Below are 24,384 nucleotides of genomic sequence, written 5' to 3' on the forward strand. Positions count from 1 at the left end.
GACGATGCTCTAGCGGAAGTGATGGTAGCCACCACCGCTGGTGGTAGGGTACTCAAACCTACCTCCTCCCGTCCAGGAGCCACACGTGGAGGTTCCAAAGATCGGGACGAGGGTGCCAAAGGGTGCCCCGTCCCTGAGAAAGCAGGTCCTTCCTCAGAGGAATTGGCCAGGGAGGTGCTGTCGCGAGGAGAACTAGTTCTGGGAACCAGGTGCGGTTGTGCCAATACGGGGCAACCAATATTACCTGCTCCTCGTCCTCCCTGATCTTGCGCAAAGTCTGCGCAAGGAGGCTCACTGGGGGAAACGCATACTTGCGTAGGCCCCGCGGCCAGCTGTGCGCCAGTGCATCCGTGCCGAGCGTGCCCTCGGACAGGGAATAAAACAGGTCGCAGTGGGACGAGTCGTGGGAGGCAAACAGATCTACCTGTGCGTCTCCGAACTGATCCCAAATCAGCTGGACCGACTGGGGATGGAGTCGCCATTCTCCAGCGAGAGGCCGAACTCGAGACAGCTCGTCGGCCGCCTGGTTCAGGTGTCCCGGGATATAAATGGCTCGAAGCGACCTCAGATGCTTCTGACTCCATATAAGGAGGTGGCGGGCGAGTTGCGACATACGGCGGGAGCGTAGACCACCTTGATGGTTGATGTACGCTACTGTGGCGGTATTGTCTGATCGGACTAGTACGTGTTGACCCTTGAGCAACGCTCGGAAGCGGTGCAGGGCAAGGCGTACGGCCAGCAACTCGAGGCAATTGACATGCAAAAGGCGCTGAGGACCTGTCCAGGAACCTGCAGCAGCATGTCCATTGCACATGGCACCCCAGCCCGTGGTGGAGGCATCTGTGGAGACAACAACATGCCTGGAAGCTCGTTCTAAGGGCACTCTAGCCCGTAGAAAATTGAGGTTCGACCACGGGGTGAAGGTCTGACGGCAGGTCGGAGTCACTGGGACTCGGAGCGTGCCGTGTTGCCATGCCCACCTCGGGACTCGATCGTGAAGCCAAAGCTGAAGCGGTCTCATATGAAGCAATCCGAGCGGCGTTACTGCGGCTGCGGATGCCATATGCCCCAGGAGCCTCTGAAATAGTTTCAGTGGAACCGCATTCTTGCCCTTGAATTGGCGAAGACAAGTCAGCAGTGACTACGCGCGCTCGCTCGTAAGCTGCGCGCACATGGCGACCGAGTCGATCTCCATACCGAGAAAAGAGATCCTCTGCACGGGGCAGAGTTTGCTCTTCTCCCAGTTGACCCGAAGGCCCAGACGAGCTAGGTGCCGGAGCACAAGGTCCCTGTGTTCGCAAACCTGGTCTCGAGAGTGAGCTAGGATCAGCCAGTCGTCGAGATAGTTCAGGATGCGAACCCCGTGTTCGCGTAGGGGAACAAGGGCTGCCTCGACAACCTTCGTGAAGACGCGAGGAGACAGGGCTAACCCGAAAGGGAGAACCGCGTACTGTATGCCTGTCCCTCGAAAGCAAACCGTAGAAACGGTCTGTGTCGAGGAAAAATGGAGACATGGGGGTAGGCGTCCTTCAGGTCGATCGCTGCAAACCAATCCTGCGGCCGCACGCATTCGAAAATGCGTTTGGCCGTGAGCATCTTGAATGGCGTCCTCTTTTTTGAAGGGAGCGGTTCAAGACGCGCAGGTCCAGGATTGGTCGTAACCCACCGGATTCTTCGGTACAATAAAGTAGGGGCTGTAAAACCCAGACTTCATTTCGGCTGGAGGGACAGTCTCGATCGCACCCTTCGCCAGTAGGGTAGCGACCTCCGCTCTCATGACAGGGGCATTGCCACCGGCCATAGTGAGCGGATTCCCCTGAGGCGGGGAGGAGACCACGCGAACTGAATCACGTAGCCGAGCCTGATGGTTCTCCGACCCGGCGGGACAGTCCGGAAAGCTCTAGCCAGGCCTCCAGAAACTGCGCCAGCGGGGTTATTCGAACCACAGACGTACTGTCGGGGGTGCAGCGAGGCGGAATGACCGGCCCAGGCGTGGGTGGCATAGCGGCCCGGTGCGGGGGCACGGCCATAAACCGCGTCCTGCCAGAGGAGGCCAGGGGAGGACCAGCGTCCCACGGGGGCGTGCTCTGGCAGGGGTCTGGCGACAGAGGTGGATGAGAGGAGCGTGGCCCGTGGGCGGCGCGTGCTGTCATCCACAGCCTCTTGGGGCTCAGAGAAAGAGCATTAGTTCTTCAAGCGGGGGAAGGAGTGGTCCTGCTACCAGCTCCTGAAGAACTGAGCCCTAACTCCAAGCTGCCTGTCTCAGGTTTGTGCTGCTCAGCCAGGTGTTAGCCGGCTAAGGGGCAGAGACAGGCGGTGCCAGCCTCCAGCGACCCCCTTGTGCTCAGGCCAGTGAAGGCTCGAGGGGAGGAGCCGCAAGGAGGCGGCGTCGGTGGGAAGCAGACTAAGCAGACCACACCGACGGATGACCGTCAGTGCAGAAGCCTCAGTCTGCTTGTGGATTGATCGAAGACTGTTGGGCGCAGTCCTCAACCACCCCGCCGACCAGGCTGCCCGCCTCAAGGTGCTGCTTAGGCTGGTGTGGCAGTCTAAGGGGCGGAGACGGGCAGCGCCGCCCTCCTGCGGCTTCCTCCTGCTCAGGTCCGTTTGCAGGCCAGAGGGGAGCAGCCGCATGGAGGGGGGCTTGGCGGGAAGCAGACTGAGGAGGCCGCACGGATGGATGACCATCGGTGCCGGACCCGAGTCTGCTTCAGGTGGTCGAAGCCACACCGCCAAAGAGCTCAGCCTGGGACATGGGGGAGCTGAGAAAATGAATTCTCAGACCCTGCCACATCAACCTGGCTAAGCCCATGTCTGGACCACATAGTGGACATCACCTGACCCAGGATCACGCAGGTACCGATGTCGCCCGAGAGCGAGGTCAGTAGTGTGCGTGGCGGAACAACCAGGCCGGGCATGGGAGGCATAGCGTCCCAGCGTAGGGGCGTGGTTAGAATTTCCGCGTTCTGCCAGGGTTGGCCAGGGAAGGACTAGCGTTCCACTGCGGCCGGTTCGACAGAACTCCCGGGACAGCACTGCATCGAAGGCGCAGGCGACACACAGCACTGCATGACCGTGCCACTGTAGTGACAGGGAACATACAGACCATGATCGCCGTGCGATCGAAAGCAGCGAAGGCGGAGGACACCCGCGGGCCGCGAAAGTCACTTGGAGTCTCGCGCAGCGCAGGCGTCCTGATGCACGTCCGGGAGAAGCTTACAGCGCTCGGGGGGAGGGCGGGGCCACTCCAGCCGATGCTTTCAGCTGCCCGGGAAAGCATGGCTGACAGCTCTGGATCGGTCCCGGCAACGATGGCACTCCCGTGGGAGGCAACGCAGTCGAAACATCATTTCCAGAGGAATCAAGCCCGCCTTGTGATGCTGTGAGTGCATGGTCTGCGATGTGGAGGGGGGTGTGGCCCGAGGAATTGAATCGTCGGTTGTTGTGCCACACCAAACCCTCAGATCACCCTGGCCACCAGCCAAAGTATCCCTTCTCGAGGAAGAGATAAATTGGGGTGTGGCAGAGGGGACTCTACTCACATGGAGATCATTGAGTCTTGATCTATAAACATCGCGATGGTCATGTTCCCGCAATGAAAACATGACTCATCAACGAGCGCTGCCAAGAGTGATAAAGCCCAACACGCAAAACAGCGCTCGCGACCGTTAGGCAGATGACTGACGCACACACATCCAGAAAATACACGGGCGAACCGTCTTGAAAAAGACGTGCCGCGTGCAGCTCTTTTTAGAGAGTGGAAAAGCTCAGCAGAGTGCTGAAGCACCCAGGGAGAAACACACTCACTGTCGGCAGATTACTGCACAAACCAGCAGCAGGAAATGCGATCTCGCTGGAAGCGCCGTCACACCAACACACTGAAGAGCCGCTCGTCTCGAAGAGATTTGAGATGACACTCAAAAGGCTTGTGGAGTGAAGTACTGAACTTGGCTCCGAAGCGAAAACATATCTGCATGTTGCTCGCGACTTCCTTTATACCCCCAGGGTGGGGCGGAGTTACGCTATGCAAATTCCGCAGACCCATGGCATTTCCTTGCCATTGGCTCGTGTTTTAATACTCGAAGATGATAGGATTTCTAAGCGAAACCCCATTCGTCGTCATCCGACGTAACTCGGAGTGACAACGAAAGGGAAGCACAGTTTCTACGCCTAAGCAGAAAGACAGTATAATGACAAACACTGAAGGACTCGCAGGGATCGAGCGCTCCATTGGCCGATGACCGTCCGCTGTAAAAGCTCTTCTGCACGCTGGTGTTGATGTCGTGCACAGACAGACACATGACCATTATCGGGGTCTTCCCAATATTAGGAAAAATACTACTGTATATATCTAAGGATATAATTTGAAGGAAACGGTAAGAAATGCACAATTTTTTATGTTTTGTCAGTGACGCTGAGTCAGACAATTATTTACACTGCAAAAAAATAAGGCCTATCTGTTTTCATTAGCCATCCTAAAATATCTGTTTACCTTATAGGCAAAATTGCATACATTTCAAAATAGCCTTCTATTTTCTAACCCTAAAGGCCCGTTCACACCAAGCACGATAACTATAAAGATAACGATAAAGATAACTATATATGCGTCCACACCAACGAACGATAACGGTCTTTTTATTCTAAGCACGCGCGCGCCCGCCCCATTTTAAATGCGCGAGACCTTTAAATTAGAATGGATTCTGATTGACTGTCAGTGTTTTATCGTTTGACAGCTGGAAAAAAATCGTTCTGAAAGTGATCCCAACGATATCGTTCCTCATATCTTTATCGTTATAGTTGTGGTGTGAACTCTGTTATTCTTTAATATGGAGAACGATTTTTAGAATTATATCTTTATCGTTATCTTTATAGTTATCGTGCTTGGTGTGAACGGGCCTTAACCCTTCTATTTTGCCAGTGGAAAAGATTGAGAATAACTCTTCTCTGAAATGTATTTTATGCAATATTTATTTATTTATTCTAAAACAAGGAAAGGATACTGAATGATTTTAGTAATGTAATGTGTCCTCATATTTTCCTATTGTCTTGTGTTAAACATGGGATCACTTGGATGTGAATATACATGGAAATGATATGCAGATGATGTCATGCATAGTAAAACGAGGCGTTGTAAGCTCATATATGGTTATTCCAGGGCGGAGACGACGAGAACACAATCTTCCGCTGACTGGGTTTTGTAAAGGGAGTTTTGCGCAGGCTCTGGCAACATCTAGCTTTTGTGGTTTTTGAAGCTTTTAGGATGAAATCTACAGAAGATTTTATACATGAGGACCCTAAAGTACCAATACATTGCCATATGTTTTATAGTACTATGGCATTCTTTGAAGTACCATATAAATAACATGGTACATATATATGGTAATGATTTAGTAACATAGTATGTATTATTAAATAGACACGATTTAGTGATATTAAGTTAGATATGTATTTGACAGTAACCACTGCTCGCTTGCTTTTATTAACACGATCTTCTGAAAGAGTACTGAATCTCCTGATCAAAAAACATGTGAAAAAGAAGAAACAAGCGGAAAAGAGCACTGCTGTTTTTGACAGCTTTTTGTTCAAATTGTTGCTTTTTCATTAAGTTTACCCACATTCAAGTATTGATCAAAAGAGTTCATGAAACTAGAATAAAATGTATATTTCTTTCTTTTTTTAAAGCAGAGGCTCTGTTCTTTCTTTTGATACAGTGCATGTTCAGATATTCATACAACAATATAATCTGAGGGCCATAACCCTTTTGTGAAAATTATAAAAATAAAATAATTAAGAAAGGCTGGCGGTGGCTGGCAGCTTTTTAAAAACAAAAATGCTGTAGTTTAATTAATATATTGTAATGTTTAGAGTAACCCATGTTTCTAATCCCACACAGGTGTATCGGCAGGACTGTGATACATTTGGCATGGTTGTGAAGATGTTGGTGTCCAAGGATCCGTCGTTGGAGAAGCCAATCCAGCTGTCTCTGCATGAGAACCTGAGGGACATCGGCACGCGCTGCATCAAGGCCATGGAGCAGTTCATCCATGAGTATGATTCCCGAGAGCTGGACACTCCATCCACCTCCCAAATACACTCCATCAAGTGAAGACTGAATGCAGATACTGATTTACTAACTTCTTATTCACGCTATCCATTCAACTTTAAAAATGTGCCACATTATTAACACACCTGTAGCTCTATCAGCGTTTCTGTAAATGATTTGTAGCACTGATCCTAATGCTAAAAAGCTGTCACGATATTGACCCAATTAATATACATTGTCAATAAAATAGATTTTGGAATTACTTGTATTTATTCTGTTGATAATCAGAGGCTGTGCTAGTTATCTGTAATTTTTAATGGTCATTACCAAGATTACAAAATGTTTAAAATGAAATTCAAGCGAACCCAGAGTAAAAATATATTTAAGTATGAATATACAGTATAACCCATGTTTGCAGTGATGTTTTCTGCCTGTATATTGTTTGCAAACTGTAACTATAAGTACCATGTTGAGAAACAAGTCTCAAATATCCGTGGAAGACAGAGTAAAGAATAATGAATTTAGTTGTACATAAAGCATGAAGTGAAATGTTACTTTGGTATTAAGCTTGCTGTTGTGTCTACATGTATTACAAATAAAAATGGTCTTCCACTAATCTAGAGGATTGTAAACATTTTCTTTTAAAGTCCCTCTGTGGTGAAATCCAGCGTTTAATGTTGTTTATGTGTCTATGTGGTGTTTTTAATATGACAAAGCATGTGTAAGTTCATAAGTCGACACCATTGCTGAGTATTTCCTCCTTAAAACTGCAGTGAACCAAAGACAGTCTCAAACACACGCTTTGAAATCGCTGGTGTTTCTGACGTCACAAACTACCTGGTAACCAATCAGATCAACGTGCTGGCGGGTTTCAGCATATCATTAACAGTGGACTAGCAGGAGAGGTTATCCCGGTTATTCTGTTCTGGTTGAGGCAATCATCATGTGAAACACCAGCAGAGAATGAGAAAAGCTGATGGTTCTCTGACTTCACTCTCTTCGGTTAACATTGTGTCTTCTGTTATTTTGGGTTGCTGCTTTATTTGTTTATTATTCGTTTGCTTCATGTATTAGTTTAGTTTGGGAATGTATGTTTGCAGGCCTGTGTTTTGGAGTGTGTATTTTGTGTTTGTGTTCGTCGCTTATTCTTTATAACTTGATGTTCCGAGCGGAATGTTTTCCGCAGTGATGCTTTTTCTTATTTAGTTATGAGTTGCAAACGTTATTTTTGTTAATAAATACTTTTTGATTCGCTTTTGTTCTCGTTTGTCGCGGCCTCATCTGTATGTGTCCGACGCTGTAGAGAGCGATACATAAAGCACATTCCCATTCTGATACATCAACTTTAGACAAGCCTGTATAATTCACTCTTCCACTACTTTTTCTGAATCAGATTCTGGTTCTAACATGAATGAATTAAACCACTAGCCATTGTGCAGCGTTTACTATAGTAAAGTTGAGCGAGTGGATCTCTGAACTGGTGTGAGTGAGTGGAGGCGGGGCTAATTTGCATATTCATGAGGACTTCAAGATTGTGAAAAAAAAAATCACAGGAGAGGATTATCTGAAACTGAAGGAATTTAAAAAAGCACAAAAGAAGAAATTTACACCCTACATCAGATTATATTTCAGAAAATATAATATAAAATAGTATTTTTAAAAGATCACAATGGTATTAATCTGAAGCTTAATTAAAGGCTTTGTTTGTTTGTTGAAATAGTTATTTAATTCACATACAAGACATGAACGGGGGATACACATGCAGTCACCATTGGATTCTACACTATAATATGATACAAATAATGCATCTGAAGATACAAAATATAGAAATATTTAAGACAATATTTACAGAACTTTTACAATACTACATTATTTTTATATATTGTTTTTATCATTAGGAAAACATTTAATTTTAAGATATTATTTGTAAATGACTTTGGAAAAGACAGAATATTGCGTTTAAAACCATAACCAACATTGCCCAACAAAATGATAAACATTTTATAAAGTTTAATTTTAGAATGACATTAATAAAACAAGTTGAAAACCATGAAGAGCGCATATTAGGAAACTACTGTATTTAGAACAATTAACAGTAAGCAGCGAGGGGATTATAGAAAACCGTATTGCCACTAAATTATACCAAAAATTAAGGGAAAAAGAAAGGGGAGAGTGTAGACTTGACTAGAATTATACTCACAACCAAGAAAATCTAAAAACAGATTAAAAAAATGGTTGTAATTAGATTTATGATGCACTGAGTTTATGGAATATGCCGAGCAGTAATCCCACCTTTTTTCAAGAGTAACGCAAATTAATTTCAGAGTAAGTTAAAAATCCATATCCTAATTCTGAAGGTTAAGTGCACACTGAGTCGTCACTTCTTTCCTTCTCCTGAAATGAAATTATGTAGCAGATTGTTATTGCACAGGTTTCTACAAAACAAAATTCATATTCTTAGCAATAGATAAAATTCCATGTACAATTCCAATAAATAGAAATTAATACGTTTGATCATTGTGCAATCTCCAGTCACAGTAAACACATGATTTCAGATCAGAACACATTACCTACAGTGTTACTTATGCAATGACTGAAACATGCCTGAATTGGATTTCAACCCATAGTTGGATATTTAGGAAACTAATACAATACACAACAGAAGTGAGTACACCCCGTGAAATATCACTTAACGGTCAAATGAACATAAATGTTATCACCTCTTGATAACTGCATTATTTAAAAATGTAAAATATATATACACACACACACACACACACACACACACACCTTATGGGTTGAATTTGTCTGCATGACTGATTGGCTCCACATGGAGAAGATTGGACAGAAAAATAAACAAATCAAGATCAAAAAGGATACAGGGAGATTGTGACCAACTAAAATGCAGTCAAAACTTTGCAGTTGCAGCATTAAATAGGAGGTATAGAATGAGCCATAGTACCACCAATCATCCGAAAACAGGGACGTCCAATCCTGTTCCTAGAGGACCACCTTTCAGCAGAGTTTAGCCATATTTAAACACACCTGAATCACCTAATCAACATCTTTAGGATTACTAGAAACTTTCAGGCAGGAGCAAAATTTGCATGATGATGGCCCTCCAAAAGCAGGATTGAACACCCCTATCTTAAAATTACTTGTACAATCTAGTTCTGAAAAGCAGAAGGGCAAGTGCTTTAGACATGGAAATGGGGTTATCAATGGAAATCAGGGTTTCTGTGGCAGCTCAAGGACATTGTGTGGTATCAATCTCTATGGACAAATCCTTGCATACCCTTCAGAACAAAAAAGCAAGATTGGAAGACGTTGGGCAAAAGAAGAATATTTCAGCATGATAACGACCCACAGCACACTGGCAAAATCATGCAAGAAATTCTAAAGATGAAAAGTAAAAAAAAAATGACCCAGCAAAGTGTGTTGCCTGACTTCCAATGAAATCCCTTTGGGTTATTTTAAAGAGAAATGTAGAGGAACTCAACCCTTTCCAGCAAAGAGCATCTGAAAAAAAATCTCTCCAGAAACACCGGTGTCCTGAAAAAGATTGAGACTTTATCAAAAATAAAGGTGGACATCAAATTAAGGGAAAAAAAAAGAATCTCTGTAATAAAAGGTGTACTTGGATTAAGTTCCTACTGTGGAGCCTGTATGTTTAAATTAGTACATCTAAACGGTTAATTTTACACAAGAGGAAATACCCGTATGTTCAACTAAACAAATAACAATTAACGCAAGGTGATAGAATTTTGAATCATTTGACATATAAATGATATTGTACAGGGGTCTACTCACTGCTCACATACTCACTTCACCCACTCTCACATACACACACTCAGATACTCACATTACCATTTGCTTATGATATGATGCAGTTCTTGCTCTTTCGCCGTTTGCGTGTATGTAATTGGGTGTGACCACCCGTCAATGTAGGACTATAACGATGTCGCAATTCCTCATTGTCAAAGTATCGGAGCTGCACTGGCCGTGGAATGACTTCACCCATAAGGTAACCATCATCATCAGACACCTCTGAAGAAGAGGAACAGGTTGAGCAAAACTGATCTTCATCATCAGCTGTTTCTCCATACCTACCCATATACTGTCCAATTTGTGGAGCTCCAGGATCCTGCAAGGTGAGGTCCGATGTGGTTCGAGGGCATGGCCTAAAGAACTGTTGTCTATACCCATAATTAGCTCCAAAGAGATTGTGTGACATTCTTGATGAGGATGGTCGCTCAAAGTCATTGTGAAATCTATGAATGGGGTCCCCAGGGAAACTCTGATTTTCTGTAGCTAAATGCAGGGCATTGTCTGACCGAGAGCGGCGGGAGCGATAGTGGTATTTATGACCTTTGTGACTCTTGTGGTGGTGACGTTGTCGCTGACGCTGCTGTCTGGGAGAGTCTTGTGTTTGAGGACGTCTTGGCCGTGGTGTCATTGCTTGGGCATTGCCTTCTTGCATACAGGACATGCTTCCTGCAAGACCAATGCGACCTTTGACTGGATCCTCAAAACTTATCCCTCTGTGCGAATCCCAGTATAGTGGAGGAGGGTACCTTACTCTGACAGGCATGCCCACATCAGCAAGGGGTCTTGGGACAGAGCTCAGGGATTCAGTGCTGCGGAACTGCATTGATGAGTTTAAAGTACCCATGGTGCCTTTATCAGACACAATTACCCCAGAGTCTTTACTCAGGTCAGGCATAGAAAATCGAGAGAAGTGCTCCTGACGCCTGTTAGTCCCATCTAAGGAGTTTCCTGCTGAAGACAAACAATGGGAGAGATCAGATATAGGTACAATGGGAGAGATCAGATATAGGTACAATGGGAAAGATCAGATATAGGTACAATGGGAGAGATAGGTATAATGGGAGAGATCAGATATAGGTACAATGGGAGAGATAGGTACAATGGGAGAGATCAGATATAGGTACACCGTGTGAAAAGTGTTAAATTTGAATGAACCAACTCATCTCTTCTTTTGAACATAACCCTGTCAGGCAGTGATATGGAGTATCATGGTATTTGTAAGATCAGAAATAGGGTACACCATGTGCAATGTGTGACAGTTGAATACACCATTCATCTCTTGTTTTGATCATATCCCTGTCAATTAGTGATATGAAGTATCATGGTATTTGTGTTTGAACTGAATTTAAGCTCACCTGTAGTGTATGAAAGGGCCAGTGAGTCAGCAGAACCTCTTGGTGTTTGTTCTAGTGGCGTAAGTTCACCAAAGCTTGGCCCAAATTGGTGCCTGCTCCTCAGCAATGGAGGACGCATCTCTCGGGGGAAACCTTGCACACTGATACTGCGCTTGTCCAAAAATCCAGAATTACGGCTTGATACTTCATTGAAGCTCATTTGTGTTTTGAGCTTGGGAGCGTGAAATTCAGGTTCTTGGCCATGGTGCATCCAATTTTCATTGAAAGAGTGCCCCCTCAGAGCAGCAATGACTGGAGGCTTTTTGGAATTACCCCCAGGTGGTTCTTTGGACCAAGACTCTGGACTGCTCACTATCTTGGGTGGCTGATTGGGAGAAGGAGGGTAAGCGGTACGGATGCTACATTGGCTTCGTAGCTGATGGGGATTTGGAGATGTGGAGGAATCTCTTTGTTGAGACTCATAGGAGTAAGGCTCATCCCGGTTTACCCAAACTGGCTGCTCATGGTTGAGACTTGGAGACCGACTTTGGGTTCTATTTGGGGTTCTTGTTGGTGTGCGATGGGGAGTGCGGCTGGGTGCTGGGCTTGAGATGCTCAGCAAATCCATTTGAACAGCTAGAGGCTCTGCATCACCAGCTAATTGTGTAGGGCCAGATGATGTTTGTCGGACACCTTCACCCTTCCCTTTTGTCCCATCCTTGCCAATCTGACCACTGTGGTGTGACTGTCGGGAACGGGCACTCTGGAAAGCAGAGTCTGAGGAGTCCGACAGCTCAGGCTCATCCCCTTGGCTGCAGAGACGGGAACAGTAGATCAAACCTTGTTTCGGCAAGAAGGGACGACCCAGCAAAGACTGATTGCAGCGGGCACAGCTGAAACACTCTTCAGTGGCATGCCAGTGTTGGCCTTCATATGCCATCTGTCCTTGGTCTATACCTAAAACACATTACAGACAAAAGACAATAACCAACTTTATTTATTACGACTTCAAAAGTAGTGTGTGGAAAATCAGTATTGGTATTTAAAAATGCTTTCAAACAGTCCCATCTGTATCTGTTTGTGTTACAACATGTTTTTGCAGAGATGTCTATTGAGCTCATGAAAGCAACACAGATAGCAAAAAAAACTTTTGAAACTCTGGCCAAATTTGGAAGATAGCTATCACATTTGGCATATATAGCATGGCTAAACATATGTCGGCCACCTTTTCTGCATATTTGTTTTGCCATCACTTTAGAATTTGAGTTTTTTATAAGAATTTTTGGTTACACTTTATTTTGATGGTTCACTTTAGAAACTCTACTAACTATAAGTAACTTTGCAACTACATGTCAGCTAACTCTCAGAGTATAAGTAGACTGTAGTAGACTGGTAGGGTTAGATGTTAGGATTTGGGTTGGTAGAATACGTTGACGTTGTTGCAAAGTTACTTATAGTCATTAGAATGTCTATTGGAGGAGCATCAAAATAAAGTGTTAGCATATATTAAGTAGACAGTCAACTAATACTCTGATGACAGTTAGTTGAGATGTAGTTGCATAGTTACATGAATTAAAAAGTTACATTTTCTATGCTGCTAAGAGGACCATCAGCCATTTCACACTGCAAAGTGACAACAAATATTCGAATATTTTAAACTTTTTAAACTATAAACAATCGTTTCCGGCCTACTGCCATATGTTTATGAGTTCACACTTGATGTAAACATCAGCACATTGCTAAGTATGACCCTAACCCTGCCTTGTAAAACTTGCTTGAGAAGTGACAGTCCTGAGTGCTTCCGCATCACTTCAGAACACGCTTAAGTCATGCTTCAAAACGGAGCACTTTATAATGCTCTCATTAACCTGCACATGACAGCTGGCCGGAAGCAATGGTTTTAGTATTTTTCTCACACATACCTCATGTTCGCTTTGTGTGGTTTTTGAAGCATCAACTTTGGGAGACCCATATACTTACATTATATGGACTCACAGAGATGTTTTTTTTTTTTTTATCTTTAGAAAAAAAACATACACCTTGGACAGCATGAGGGGGGAGTACTCCTTTAAGTGAAGCAAAATTAAAATCACATCCTTATATTCACACTATTTCTTGGCACAAATTATAATATATAATTTTACATTGATTTTTGGCATTATACGTATACAGTATAAATGCTGATGGGCCACCTGTTGAGTGCAGTAAATTACCAGTGGACCAAGAAGACCTACATAAAAAACTTCCCCTTACTCTACTCCAATTACACAATTGAATGCTTGGGTACTTTTTTCATTTTCTTCTAATACAATATTGGAAGATATTATACAATGCTGCAAGATATTGTGCAAAAATTTAAACATACATTCTGTGCAAATGATGTGATGCCTAGTCGTTTGTTAAAGCAGACTTTTGATTGTTCTCAGCTGTCTTTTGTCTCTAAAATCTTAGAAAAAATATGTGCTGCAACAACTACTTTCATTTTTTAATGAAAATTCTATAGGAGAAATGTTTGAGGGGTTCAAAACAGCCCACAGCAGAGTCGGCTCTAATGAAAGTTAAGCGATATCTTTTTGGCTTTAGACAAAAGAAATTATGTTGTTTTGGTGCTGCTTGATTTGAGTGCTTCCTTTGACATGATTGATCATAACATCCTCATCTCCTGCCTTGAACATTCAGTAGGTCTAAAAGGAATAGTCTTGAAATGGTTCCAATCTTATTTGACAGATAGATATTTTTCAGTTAATTATAGTAATGCGACCTAGGGTAAAAAAACAAAAAAAACACCTTCCTTGGGGGGTTCCGCAAGGATCTCTTCTCTCTCCCACACTTTTTTCTTCATATTTGCTTCCATTGGAGAGTCATTTCATTGTTACGCCGGTGACACTCAATTGTATCTACCACTCAGGCGCTCTTATGTGTTTAAGGACATAAAAAAATTGGATGGTGAAAAACGTTTTAATGTTAAACGAGGATAAAACAGAGGTTATTGTTTTTAGCCACTCAAATAACTCCACTAAAGTTTTATTAGATTCGAGTCCCCTGACATCATATTCGAATACATCAGTAAAAGACTTAGGTTTGTTAAATTGATAATAACCTAAAAATTGACAAATAAATTACCTCAGTGGTCCAGGCTTGTTTTTATCATTTGCGTTTGTTAGCCAAAACCAAACCATACTTTATCAAATGCAGACTTTGAAAGAATTATCAACACATTTATTCTATCACTGCTGGATTTTGTAACTCTCTGTATTGTGGCATCACCGCCGCATCTTTGTCTTGATTACAATCAGTGCAAAATGCTGTAGCGAGACTCTTACGGAGGGTAAAGAAACTTCTATAAAATGGCTTACTGTCCATCTTAGAATTTGTTACAACATTTTATTGTTGGTATATAAATATTTAAATAACCAGGCCCCACTGTGTCTGGCAAACCATTCAACCCCGTATAATCCCTCCAGAACTCTACACTCAGAGAATCAAAAACTCCTTGGATTGCCTAGAACAAATTGCCTACATAAAGGCGATTGAATCTTTGCAGTAACAGGGCTGAGACTGTGGAATGAGCTGCCGTTACCCATCAGGAAAGCTCATTTAATATTGGTAGCGAATAACGATTAAATGTTCTGTTTTTATATGTTGTCGTTTTATTGGTCAACGTGTGTGTACTTTTTTTCTTCTTTTTATGTAAAGCATTTTGGTTCAACTTCGGTTAGTTCTAAGAATGCTATATAAATAAACAAGACAATACAACATTTCTCTTTTAATAAAGGGGAAAATATTCCCATGCATTAAAAGAAAAATACCAAATTAAACTGTTAATTATTAAACTATATTAGGCTCAAGGTCATATCCTTTTCTTTTTTTTTAAATAAAGAGCTCAAAGCAATGTAATAAAGTGCTTTTAACAAGTGTTTTGACTCCTGAATAAGTTGTGATGTGCATCTCATTTTGTGGTACCTTGACCATTGTCTACTTCAGACATTTTGAAACCTTGAGAACAGAAAAAAACAGACATGCGGGAATGAAATCACAGAAGAATTCTGGTAAGTTATATATTACCCCACAGGGTTTGACGCTCACGCATGCGTGCTCCTAATTTGAAAAATTTAGGGGAGCATTGAGAACTTTAAGGGTGCAATAAAAAATGTATCAAATAATTTGTTTTCCGTTAATAAATTGATTGATTTGTTTATTAGACAATATTGAAACAGGAAATTTGTACAAAGAGGGATCATACATCATTTCGAAAAACTGTCGAGGATAAAATACACAAAAAAGCCAAAGGCTTATTTCCATTGTGGTCCTCTCAAGAAAGAATATGAATACATTTATGTAACAACTAAGGCTGACTCCCATTCAGCTGTCCACCAGAGGGAGTATTGATCACAGACTGCTTCTGCATTCGTTATTTCCTGTTCGCCACATGCATAAATAGTCATGTTCCTGCCAAAATACTTTGCAAAGTATTGCCGGCTTCTACTGTCTTGCCGAGTGTTTTCCATTGCCTGCTGTTTTGTCTATTGTTATGATCATCATGCCTGCTTTATTGGATATCGTTTGTTGGATTACACTTTTGCTTTGTTTGCCTGGTTGAACTGTTATCAAGTTATTGGATTACGGCCTGTTATCACAAATATGTGACCAGTCACGGAAAGTAGGGACACAAGTCGGTTCAGGGGCATTTTGAGTTATTCGCATATTCTGAAAGTGTAGTATTCAAGTGTTGTAACACATGGAAATCTGATAATATTTGGAGAAGTTGTGGCCATTTGAAGGTAGGCACTCAAAAAAACTGAAATGGTAGAAATCTGCTTCTAAAGGGGTGGTGTGGCGCAATGGATAAGACACATGCCTTTGGTGTGAGAGACCCGGGTTCGAATCCACTGTGAGACACCAATGTGTCCCTGAGCAAGACACTTAACCCCTAGTTGCTCCAGAGGCGTGCGACCTCTGACATATATAGCAATTGTAAGTCGCTTTGGATAAAAGCGTCAGCTAAATGAATAAATGTAAATGTAAATGTAAAGATTGGCAAGTTCCCACCCTTCTGGGAATGACAATAGGGCTCATTGACATCTCATTTAGATAAGTCATACCCCCTGTAAAGCTCCCCCGTCTCCCCCTCCCCCCTGAATGTACCAATTCTACAAATTCTCTAAATAAAACATCTCCAGTTAACTGGCAGAGCATTTCGTTCGTTTTTTAAATAAGATACTAGAGCTGAAATGTGTTTTTTTTTTAATCAAGTGATCAAAGTGCTCGTTGCCGCTGCGATCAGTGGCGCAGATACAGTGTTTACTCGTGTGGCTCGCGCACACACTGCATTGTCTTCACTCGACGCGCGCTTCAATCCGTTGCGGATACTCTCTATTCGTTCTGTTGAAATAACAAAATAATTCAAACGTTTGCGTGTCCCTGCTTGATATACAACCACTGATGAACATAATCGTTTTGATGAGAGAAAAAAAAACTATACGAGAAAAAAAAAAAACCTATACAATGGTGGATTCAAACTCTCAACCTCTGACACAGCTGGCGAAAGCTCTACCACTGTACCATTCATATACACATTAATAATACAGGCGGATCTATGTATTGGCACTATACAAATTAAACCCCATGTAACCTACTATTTAAATCGATTGCTGGACATCGTAATGTTATTGGCGTCCATCTTCATTGAGTTTTGAAATCAGATAGAGCGGCCAGGGCGCTGCATAATAAGTAGCCACGCCGGCTTATTCAGTATGGAAATACACACCGACAATGACACGCCCCTACTGCGAGTTAGAATCTCCGAAAAACAAGCCGATTTCAACATAAAAATGTACGCTTTTAAATACACCAATACTGCTATCTCAAACATGGAGAGGCTTCTTCGTGATCTCAACTAACAGATTCTGCAAAAAAAAGAAAATCACCAATTTTGAAAAAAAAACGCTTCTTTCTCATTTTGCTCGAAAGTTGTGCTGCCGACTTGTGTCCCTGGTTTCCGTGACGGGTCACATATGTCTCTCTGATTTTCGATATGAATTTGTCTGCTGTGCTATTTTAATAAACTTCCTACAAATGGATTCAAACACTGCCTCCATGCCCATTTCGTCACAGAATACTTCGCCACCACTGAATCCAGCAGAGGTTTCTCAACTACAGGCGGCGTTCACTTATCAGAGCGAGGTGCTAAAGGGTTATCAAGATCGGCTAAACAATTTACAAGCCGCTAACTAAGCTTTGACACATTACATCCACTCTCTGCCCACTCCCCATGCAGGACTGGTAAGATATTATCTGATAAGGACTACAAATGTGTTACATCGTTAGTTGATTTAAGGGCAGCAGTGGATTCAATTCACTGAGACCTGGTCCAGGAACTCAACCTTTCCAGTTCCATGTACCGGCTATCAACATTATTACTGTAGACAACACACCCTTCGGCCCCAGTATCACACATCAAACAGTACCGGTTACCCTCAAGATTGGATTATTTCACATGGAAACTATTTCGCTCTATGTAATCAACTCTCCCAAGAATACTATCATCCTGGGTCACAATCCTTCTATCTCCTGGAACCAGGGTGAGCTCACACAATGGTCAATTACTGCCAATCAAATTGTCTTCATGTCACTGTTTCCTTGCCATGTTAAACTATCAGTATTGAAAGCCCAGATACCCAAGTTGAAACTAATATTACTTCTCGAACTCAGAAGTACTTATAATGTCATCAGAGAATGGGGTGAGTGGAAAACAGCTTTCATCACCACTAGAGGGCACTATGAGAACCAGGTGATGCCGTATGACCTGGCAAAAGCACCAGCAGTTTTCCAATCCTTCATTAATGAAATCTTCTGTGATCTGCTCAACCAGTGTGTAATAGCCTACATTGATGACATCCTCATATACTCTCAAGACAAAGCTCAACATGTTCAACATGTACAGACTGTCCCCTCCAGCAACTCCAGCAACATCAACTCTGTCAACTCTATGTCAAAAATGTGAATTCCATACCAAAAATACAACCTTCCTCAGCTATAATATCAGTCACCAGGGTGTAGAGATGGAAGTCTCCAAGGTAAAGGCAGCCACAGAATGGCCAAGACCCAATACCATTAATGAACTTTAACGATTCCTGGGTTTCGTCAACAAGATTCATTAGAAACTACAGTATAACTGTGGCTCCACTCACATCTTTACTCAAGAACCAACTATCCAAGCTACCATGTAACGATGCAGCAAACCAGGCCTATCAGTCTCTCAAAACCAGCTTTATGACCGCGCTTATTCTCAAACACACAGATCCCAATCTTCCATTTGTTGTTGAAGTAGATATATCCGATTGTGGTATTGGAGAGATCCTGTCTCAATGCCATGGTAATCCAGGTAAGCTTTATCCATGTGCTTTCTTTTCCAGAAAACTGTATTTTGGAAACATGTTTGATTTGTCTGTGTATCTGAAATGGTCAGTCTAAAAACTGCTGTATATTTAAATCTCAATAAGCAACTTTAATGGCTCTAACCACCTTTTGTTCTGTTTTTACACCTTTCTGAGGGCACTTTTCCTGTACTTGCCATGGCAAAAAGCTGGGACTGTGGAAGTGCCATGATGAGATGTGCCAGAAGTATGGCATCAAGCACTCAGAGAATGGACCATGGGCCTTGTCGGACGTTAAAAGGGCTTATGGAAAGATGCAGCACTTAAGGACAAACACCAACAGAGATGGCTTATCTGTAATTTTGGTAAAACAAATTCTAGAGCATCGACATAAGTGTGAGACTGACAAATTACAGCATGAGAATAAAGCAAAGAAAGCAAAGGTTCAAGCTTTGGTTGAACAATTGCAGAATGAAAAGGACTAGAGCCCTGCATTCCAGCCCGAGCCCGACGGGCCCCGACTTATGTATGGTACGCCCCTAGGGCCGGGCTTCGATCCAATTTTCACGTCATAGTTCACATGCGGGCCAGGCCTCAGGCCTGTTTTAGGCTTATCCTTCTTTTTATATTTTAGACATTAATTAAAAGAAAATATGAGAAGTTGACGATGGAAAAACAAACATAGAAAGACATTTTATAACCTATCACACTGACATATGACTGACACATGACAGTCTCACGCACACAGAAGGTTTCCCGGCGGCGCGACCCACGATTCACCTCATGTGCAATGGAGAACATTAAGAGAAATATTGCCGATGGCAAACTTATAACTAAGAAAAACACCAGAGGAAAGGCAAACTTCTGGGCTGTTTTTCATATAGTGACAACCTTAAATGATGAGCCAAGTGGTTATGCACAATGCACAATTTGCAAGGCTGTGCTAAGCTACAATAGTAAGAAGATGGGATCATCTCATTTACAAAGACATTTTGAGCATGGTGGAAGTAGCGGTAGCGGACCAACCAGCGGCAGCAAACAAATGAGTGTGAGTGATTTCCTCGCCAAACCAACAAAATCACTACGGTGAAATCACTAATCACAGCCACTTGTACAACACTGTCCTCCGGCATGCCTTGAACCCAGATGATCTTGCAGAAACAGTCCCAGAAGTAGCAGAGACCATGCAGGCCGCAAAGGCTTTAGTCCAATATTTAAAGCAGTCAGGTCTGACAAGTCGGTTGTCAAAAACTGTCAAACAGATGGCAGAAACCAGATATAGCACCGTATTTCGCACTGTATTTCTCACCCTGGAGTCAACTGAGTCAGTCTACGCTGAGTTACAGGAGAAACTTCAGAGCCGTGGTGAGAGCCAGCGACTACACGATGTGTCCCCAGATGTGCTGGCTTTCCTGGTGCAATTTTTGCGCCCGTTCTACGACGCACAAAGGGAGTTGGAGGGGGATAAATACCCAACACTGAACCTCGTCGTGCCCTGGCTACACAAGCTGAAACACCATTGCCAGCCAGAGTCCACATCCAGCCACTTCACAAACTGGCCATATTCTTATGGCCGAAGTTCAGTCAGTTAAGGATGTTCACCAACACCGAGAGGGATGACATCTTTCAGCTGGCCAGACGTCAGATAGCCCGCTTCAGAGAGGAGGGGACGGCGGTGCAAGGGGCTGATCAACCAGCCGGTGAGATTTTCTTTGACGTGTGTTATGATTATTATTAGGATTATTATTATTATTATTTCACTTTATTTGCACCGGCAACCACACCGAGTCACTTACTATAGTAGGCCTCTAAATTAATGTATTAATCATAGCCTACTTGGCCATGCAGCGGCGAGCATGTCTGTGTCTGCACATGTTGCTGAGGGCCACGCAGCAAAGAAGAGAGCGCTGGCCGAGTTTAAGGAAGAGTGGGAAAACATTGTGGAGCAGGAAGAGGATGAAGATGACGAAGTACAGCATTACATGCGCCTCAATCACAACATGGAAGGTGATGGACGAGATGTGCTGCTCTGGTGGAAACAACACGAGACCCTGCTACCGCAACTGTCAAGACTGGCTCGCTCTGTGTTCAGTGTCCGTCAGCAGCAGTAGTAGCGAGCGTGTCTTCAGTGCAGCTGGAAGAGTAAGAGCATGTTAGGAGGCTGTCTTTTTTCCCCGTTTGATTGGACTTTACTTTTTTATTAGTCTAACTGTTGGAAACTATTGGAAATAAGAATGGCTATGTTCTGTAGTGAAGACTTGATTTTTGAGGTAAGATAACCTACATGTTTGTTTTTAAATTAATTTTATTAATTTTATTTGTTTAGATTGTATCTCATTTAGTTTGCGAGCGCTGTTGTGACTGCGAACAGCAGAGCAGCCTGCCTCAGCTTTTCAAAAATGTTGTTTTACTGTGGTTGTGATAATAAACGTTTAAACTAACTGTCTGTGTGATATGCTTTAAGTGTTTTATATCTATGGATTTTATTGTAGCCAAGTAAAGTGTTGATTTGAGAGGCTAAATTGATCAAACATGTTTAACTCGCTGTCGGCTGCTTGGTCGTCATTTAAAAAAAAAAAAAAAAAAATTGCTCCGAATATTTGTCTAAATTAACTTAATAAAGAAATGAAAAGAAACATAACTACTTTGCCATTGAAAACAAAACTGAACTATTTTAATGGCTGCAACAGTAGTATGGGGTAGGCTGTGTAAGGGAAAAAAAATGGCCTCCAGTCGGACTCGGGCTGAGAATTCTGATGAGCTGTCGGACACGGGCCGGGCTAGGGCCTGAAGTCTCGGGCCAGCGCCGGGCTAGGGCCTGAACATCTCGGTTCAGGGCCGGGCTAGGGCCTGAACATCTCAGGCCAGTGCCGGGCTTGGGCCTGAAGTCTCGGGCCAGCGCCGGGCTAGGGCCTGAAGTCTCTGGCCAGCGCCGGGCTAGGGCCTGAACGTCTCGGGCCAGCGCCGGGCTAGGGCCTGAACGTCTCGGTTCAGGGCCGGGCTAGGGCCTGAACATCTCAGGCCAGTGCCGGGCTTGGGCCTGAAGTCTCGGGCCAGCGCCGGGCTAGGGCCTGAAGTCTCGGGCCAGCGCCGGGCTAGGGCCTGAACGTCTCGGGCCAGGGCCGGGCTAGGCCCTGAACATCTCAGGCCAGTGCCGGGCTAGGGCCTGAACGTCTCGGGCCAGGGCCGGGCTAGGGCCTGAACATCTCAGGCCAGCGCTGGGCTCGGGCCTGAACGTCTCGGGCCAGGGCCGTGCTTGGGCCTAGATTCGAGGCCCGTGCAGGGCTTTAAAAAGGACAAAGAAAGATAATGCAAGTCGAGTGTTTTAAATAATCTTCTGTGATCTGATTTGGCTTCAGATAAAAAAATCTGACAGAAAATATATTATTTTATAGTATTCTGCACGATGATAAAGTCTATATCGATTAGCATTACATTATAAATATAATCTATTATTATGAAAATACCTGACATGGCTCGAAGAACACATATAAATCAAATATCAATGCAATCATGTTTATTGTCTTCAAAACATCTTTACCTGCATGTTACAGCGATCTCTGTTAGCTTTGTATGTGTCAGGGACTTCCTGGAATGTCACATGATTATGGCTCTTCTTCATGTATTCCATATATGGACTATACTGTGCATAGGGCGCCCTCAGGCTGCCAGTATGGATTGAAAACACAGTACATCAGAGTATCTAGCGCTCATAATGATTACATCGACGCATTTGGGTATAAATTCAATAAATATTATTTCTGTCTATAGTAATCTGATGTAAACCTATGAGAATCTATCAATATTTCTCCAAATCTGCAAATTTTTTAGCTAAAAGCCCTGAGGGACGTTGTTTTGTGAAGCGCTTTCATGACGACAGCACAGGAGTCCACGCACTGGTGAAGCTTAACAGGTTAAAGTTCAGGTAAAAATTAATTCACTGACTTTTTTCTTTGTTCATTTTGCACACTGAACTTGGGTTGGCTCTTAATTTTAAACTTTAAAATGTACAAAATCATCTTCCGGGGGTGCATAAAGGGACAGAGGGACATATTACATATAGAGACACTGTAGAGATGCACACAGGTAATTCACACTCACAGTCTCTCTCTCTCTCGTTTGTTAATTCATTCTAATAAATGTAATCTTACCTCTCTACTTTACTTACATTGGACACCATTGAGGCCATAGCGATAGAGCCATGGGTGCTGAACCTTTTCTTCATAAATGCAATACATATTTTGATTTATAGATTGTAATCTACGATAAAATGCCCCAAAAAAACTTTATAAAAAAATAAATAATAATATCCGATTACCTGTGGCAGTTGTTTTCACGAGTTCACACTTACAACTGACCTAATAGAGTAAAAAAATATAAGCGTGTTTGGCGTGCTGTCCAAGGGGATCAAGGTCTCTCGAGCTCAGAGGTCAGCCCAAACTCAGAGTTATTCCCGTATCCCCAGCGGAGAGTCAAGTCAAGTCAAGTCATCTTCATTTATATAACGCTTTTAACAATGTAGATTGTTCCAAAGCGGCTTTACAGAGATACAAGGATAGTTTAAAGTAACAGAGATTGTTTTGGCTTTATAGCAATTCTTGAATAAAGTTATTTTCCAGCTAAAATTAATTTGATTGATTCACTTCCGTCGCAACGATCATTAGTTATTAACTTAGGGGCCGCTAACACGACACCGTTTTAACAGGAAACTCTACACAGACTGTGAGAACGCTGATGGCATGCACATGCGTATTATGAGTTTTACAAGTTCAGTCTATTGGTATGCGCGTTTGAATATATGTGCACAGGTTTGTAATTCCTGTGTAGGTTCCCTACAAACCAAGCCTTAAAAAACTACTTGTCTGGCCTTAACATTTTTTGATACAGAATTGTATCACTTCGGGGTAGATACGCGAACCGAATTTTCCCGACAACGCTTTATCTGTAGAGTGGTAAAGGGATCCTCCATAAGGAGTGAGGAGTTCAGCCCAAACCAGAGTTATTCCAGTATCCCCAGCGGAGAGTGAGGAGTTCAGCCCAAACCCAGAGATATTCCAGTATCCCCAGCCAAGAGTGAGGAGTTCAGCCCAAACCCAGAGTTATTCCAGTATCCCCAGCCGAGAGTGAGGAGTTCAGCCCAAACCAGTTATTCCCGTATCCCCAGCGGAGAGTGAGGAGTTTAGCCCAAACCAGAGTTATTCCCGTATCCCCAGCCGAGAGTGAGGAGTTCAGCCCAAACCTAGAGTTATTCCCGTATCCCCAGCGGAGAGTGAGGAGTTCAGCCCAAACCAGAGTTATTTCAGTATCCCCAGCGGAGAGTGAGGAGTTCAGCCCAAACCCAGAGTTATTCCCGTATGCCCAGCGGAGAATGAGGAGTTTAGCCCAAACCAGAGTTGTTCCCGTATCCCCAGCCGAGAGTGAGGAGTTCAGCCCAAACCCAGAGTTATTCCCGTATCCCCAGCAGAGAGTGAGGAGTTCAGCCCAAACCAGAGTTATTCCCGTATCCCCAGCAGAGAGTGAGGAGTTCAGCCCAAACCAGAGTTATTCCCGTATCCCCAGCGGAGAATGAGGAGTTCAGCCCAAACCAGAGTTATTCCCGTATCCCCAGCGGAGAGTGAGGAGTTCAGCCCAAACCAGAGTTATTTCAGTATCCCCAGCCGAGAGTGAGGAGTTCAGCCCAAACCAGAGTTATTCCCGTATCCCCAGCGGAGAGTGAGGAGTTCAGCCCAAACCAGAGTTATTCCCAGTATCCCCAGCGGAGAGTGAGGAGTTCAGCCCAAACCAGAGTTATTCCCGTATCCCC

The 24,384-nt window shown here is 43.5% G+C and overlaps 2 protein-coding genes across 4 annotated transcripts in view; one reads left to right on the forward strand and one right to left on the reverse strand.

Annotated features, from left to right (window-relative positions):
• The window catches only part of LOC311278632 (uncharacterized protein), a 46,690-nt gene extending 39,393 nt beyond the window's left edge, over positions 1-7,297 (forward strand). Inside the window, exon 6 of the mRNA XM_084389611.1 lies at positions 5,894-7,297. Within this exon, the coding sequence (XP_084245737.1) occupies positions 5,894-6,106 (213 nt within the window). The 3' untranslated portion in view covers positions 6,107-7,297. The remainder of the gene's footprint in view (positions 1-5,893) is intronic.
• A 474-nt stretch (positions 7,298-7,771) lies between these two features.
• prickle2a (prickle homolog 2a) overlaps positions 7,772-24,384 on the reverse strand; it is a 60,558-nt gene continuing 43,945 nt past the window's right edge. For 2 of the 3 annotated variants that reach the window (XM_084389734.1, XM_084389735.1), the window contains exons 7-8: positions 11,227-12,162; positions 7,772-10,822 (exon numbers count right to left, since the gene is read on the reverse strand). In XM_084389734.1, the coding sequence (XP_084245860.1) occupies positions 9,918-10,822; positions 11,227-12,162 (1,841 nt within the window). In that variant the 3' untranslated portion in view covers positions 7,772-9,917. The remainder of the gene's footprint in view (positions 10,823-11,226; positions 12,163-24,384) is intronic. The other variant, XM_084389736.1, reaches the window with a different exon arrangement.

This window comes from Rutilus rutilus, assembly GCF_951802725.1.
Source record: "Rutilus rutilus genome assembly, chromosome: 19".
Taxonomy (NCBI): domain Eukaryota; kingdom Metazoa; phylum Chordata; class Actinopteri; order Cypriniformes; family Leuciscidae; genus Rutilus; species Rutilus rutilus.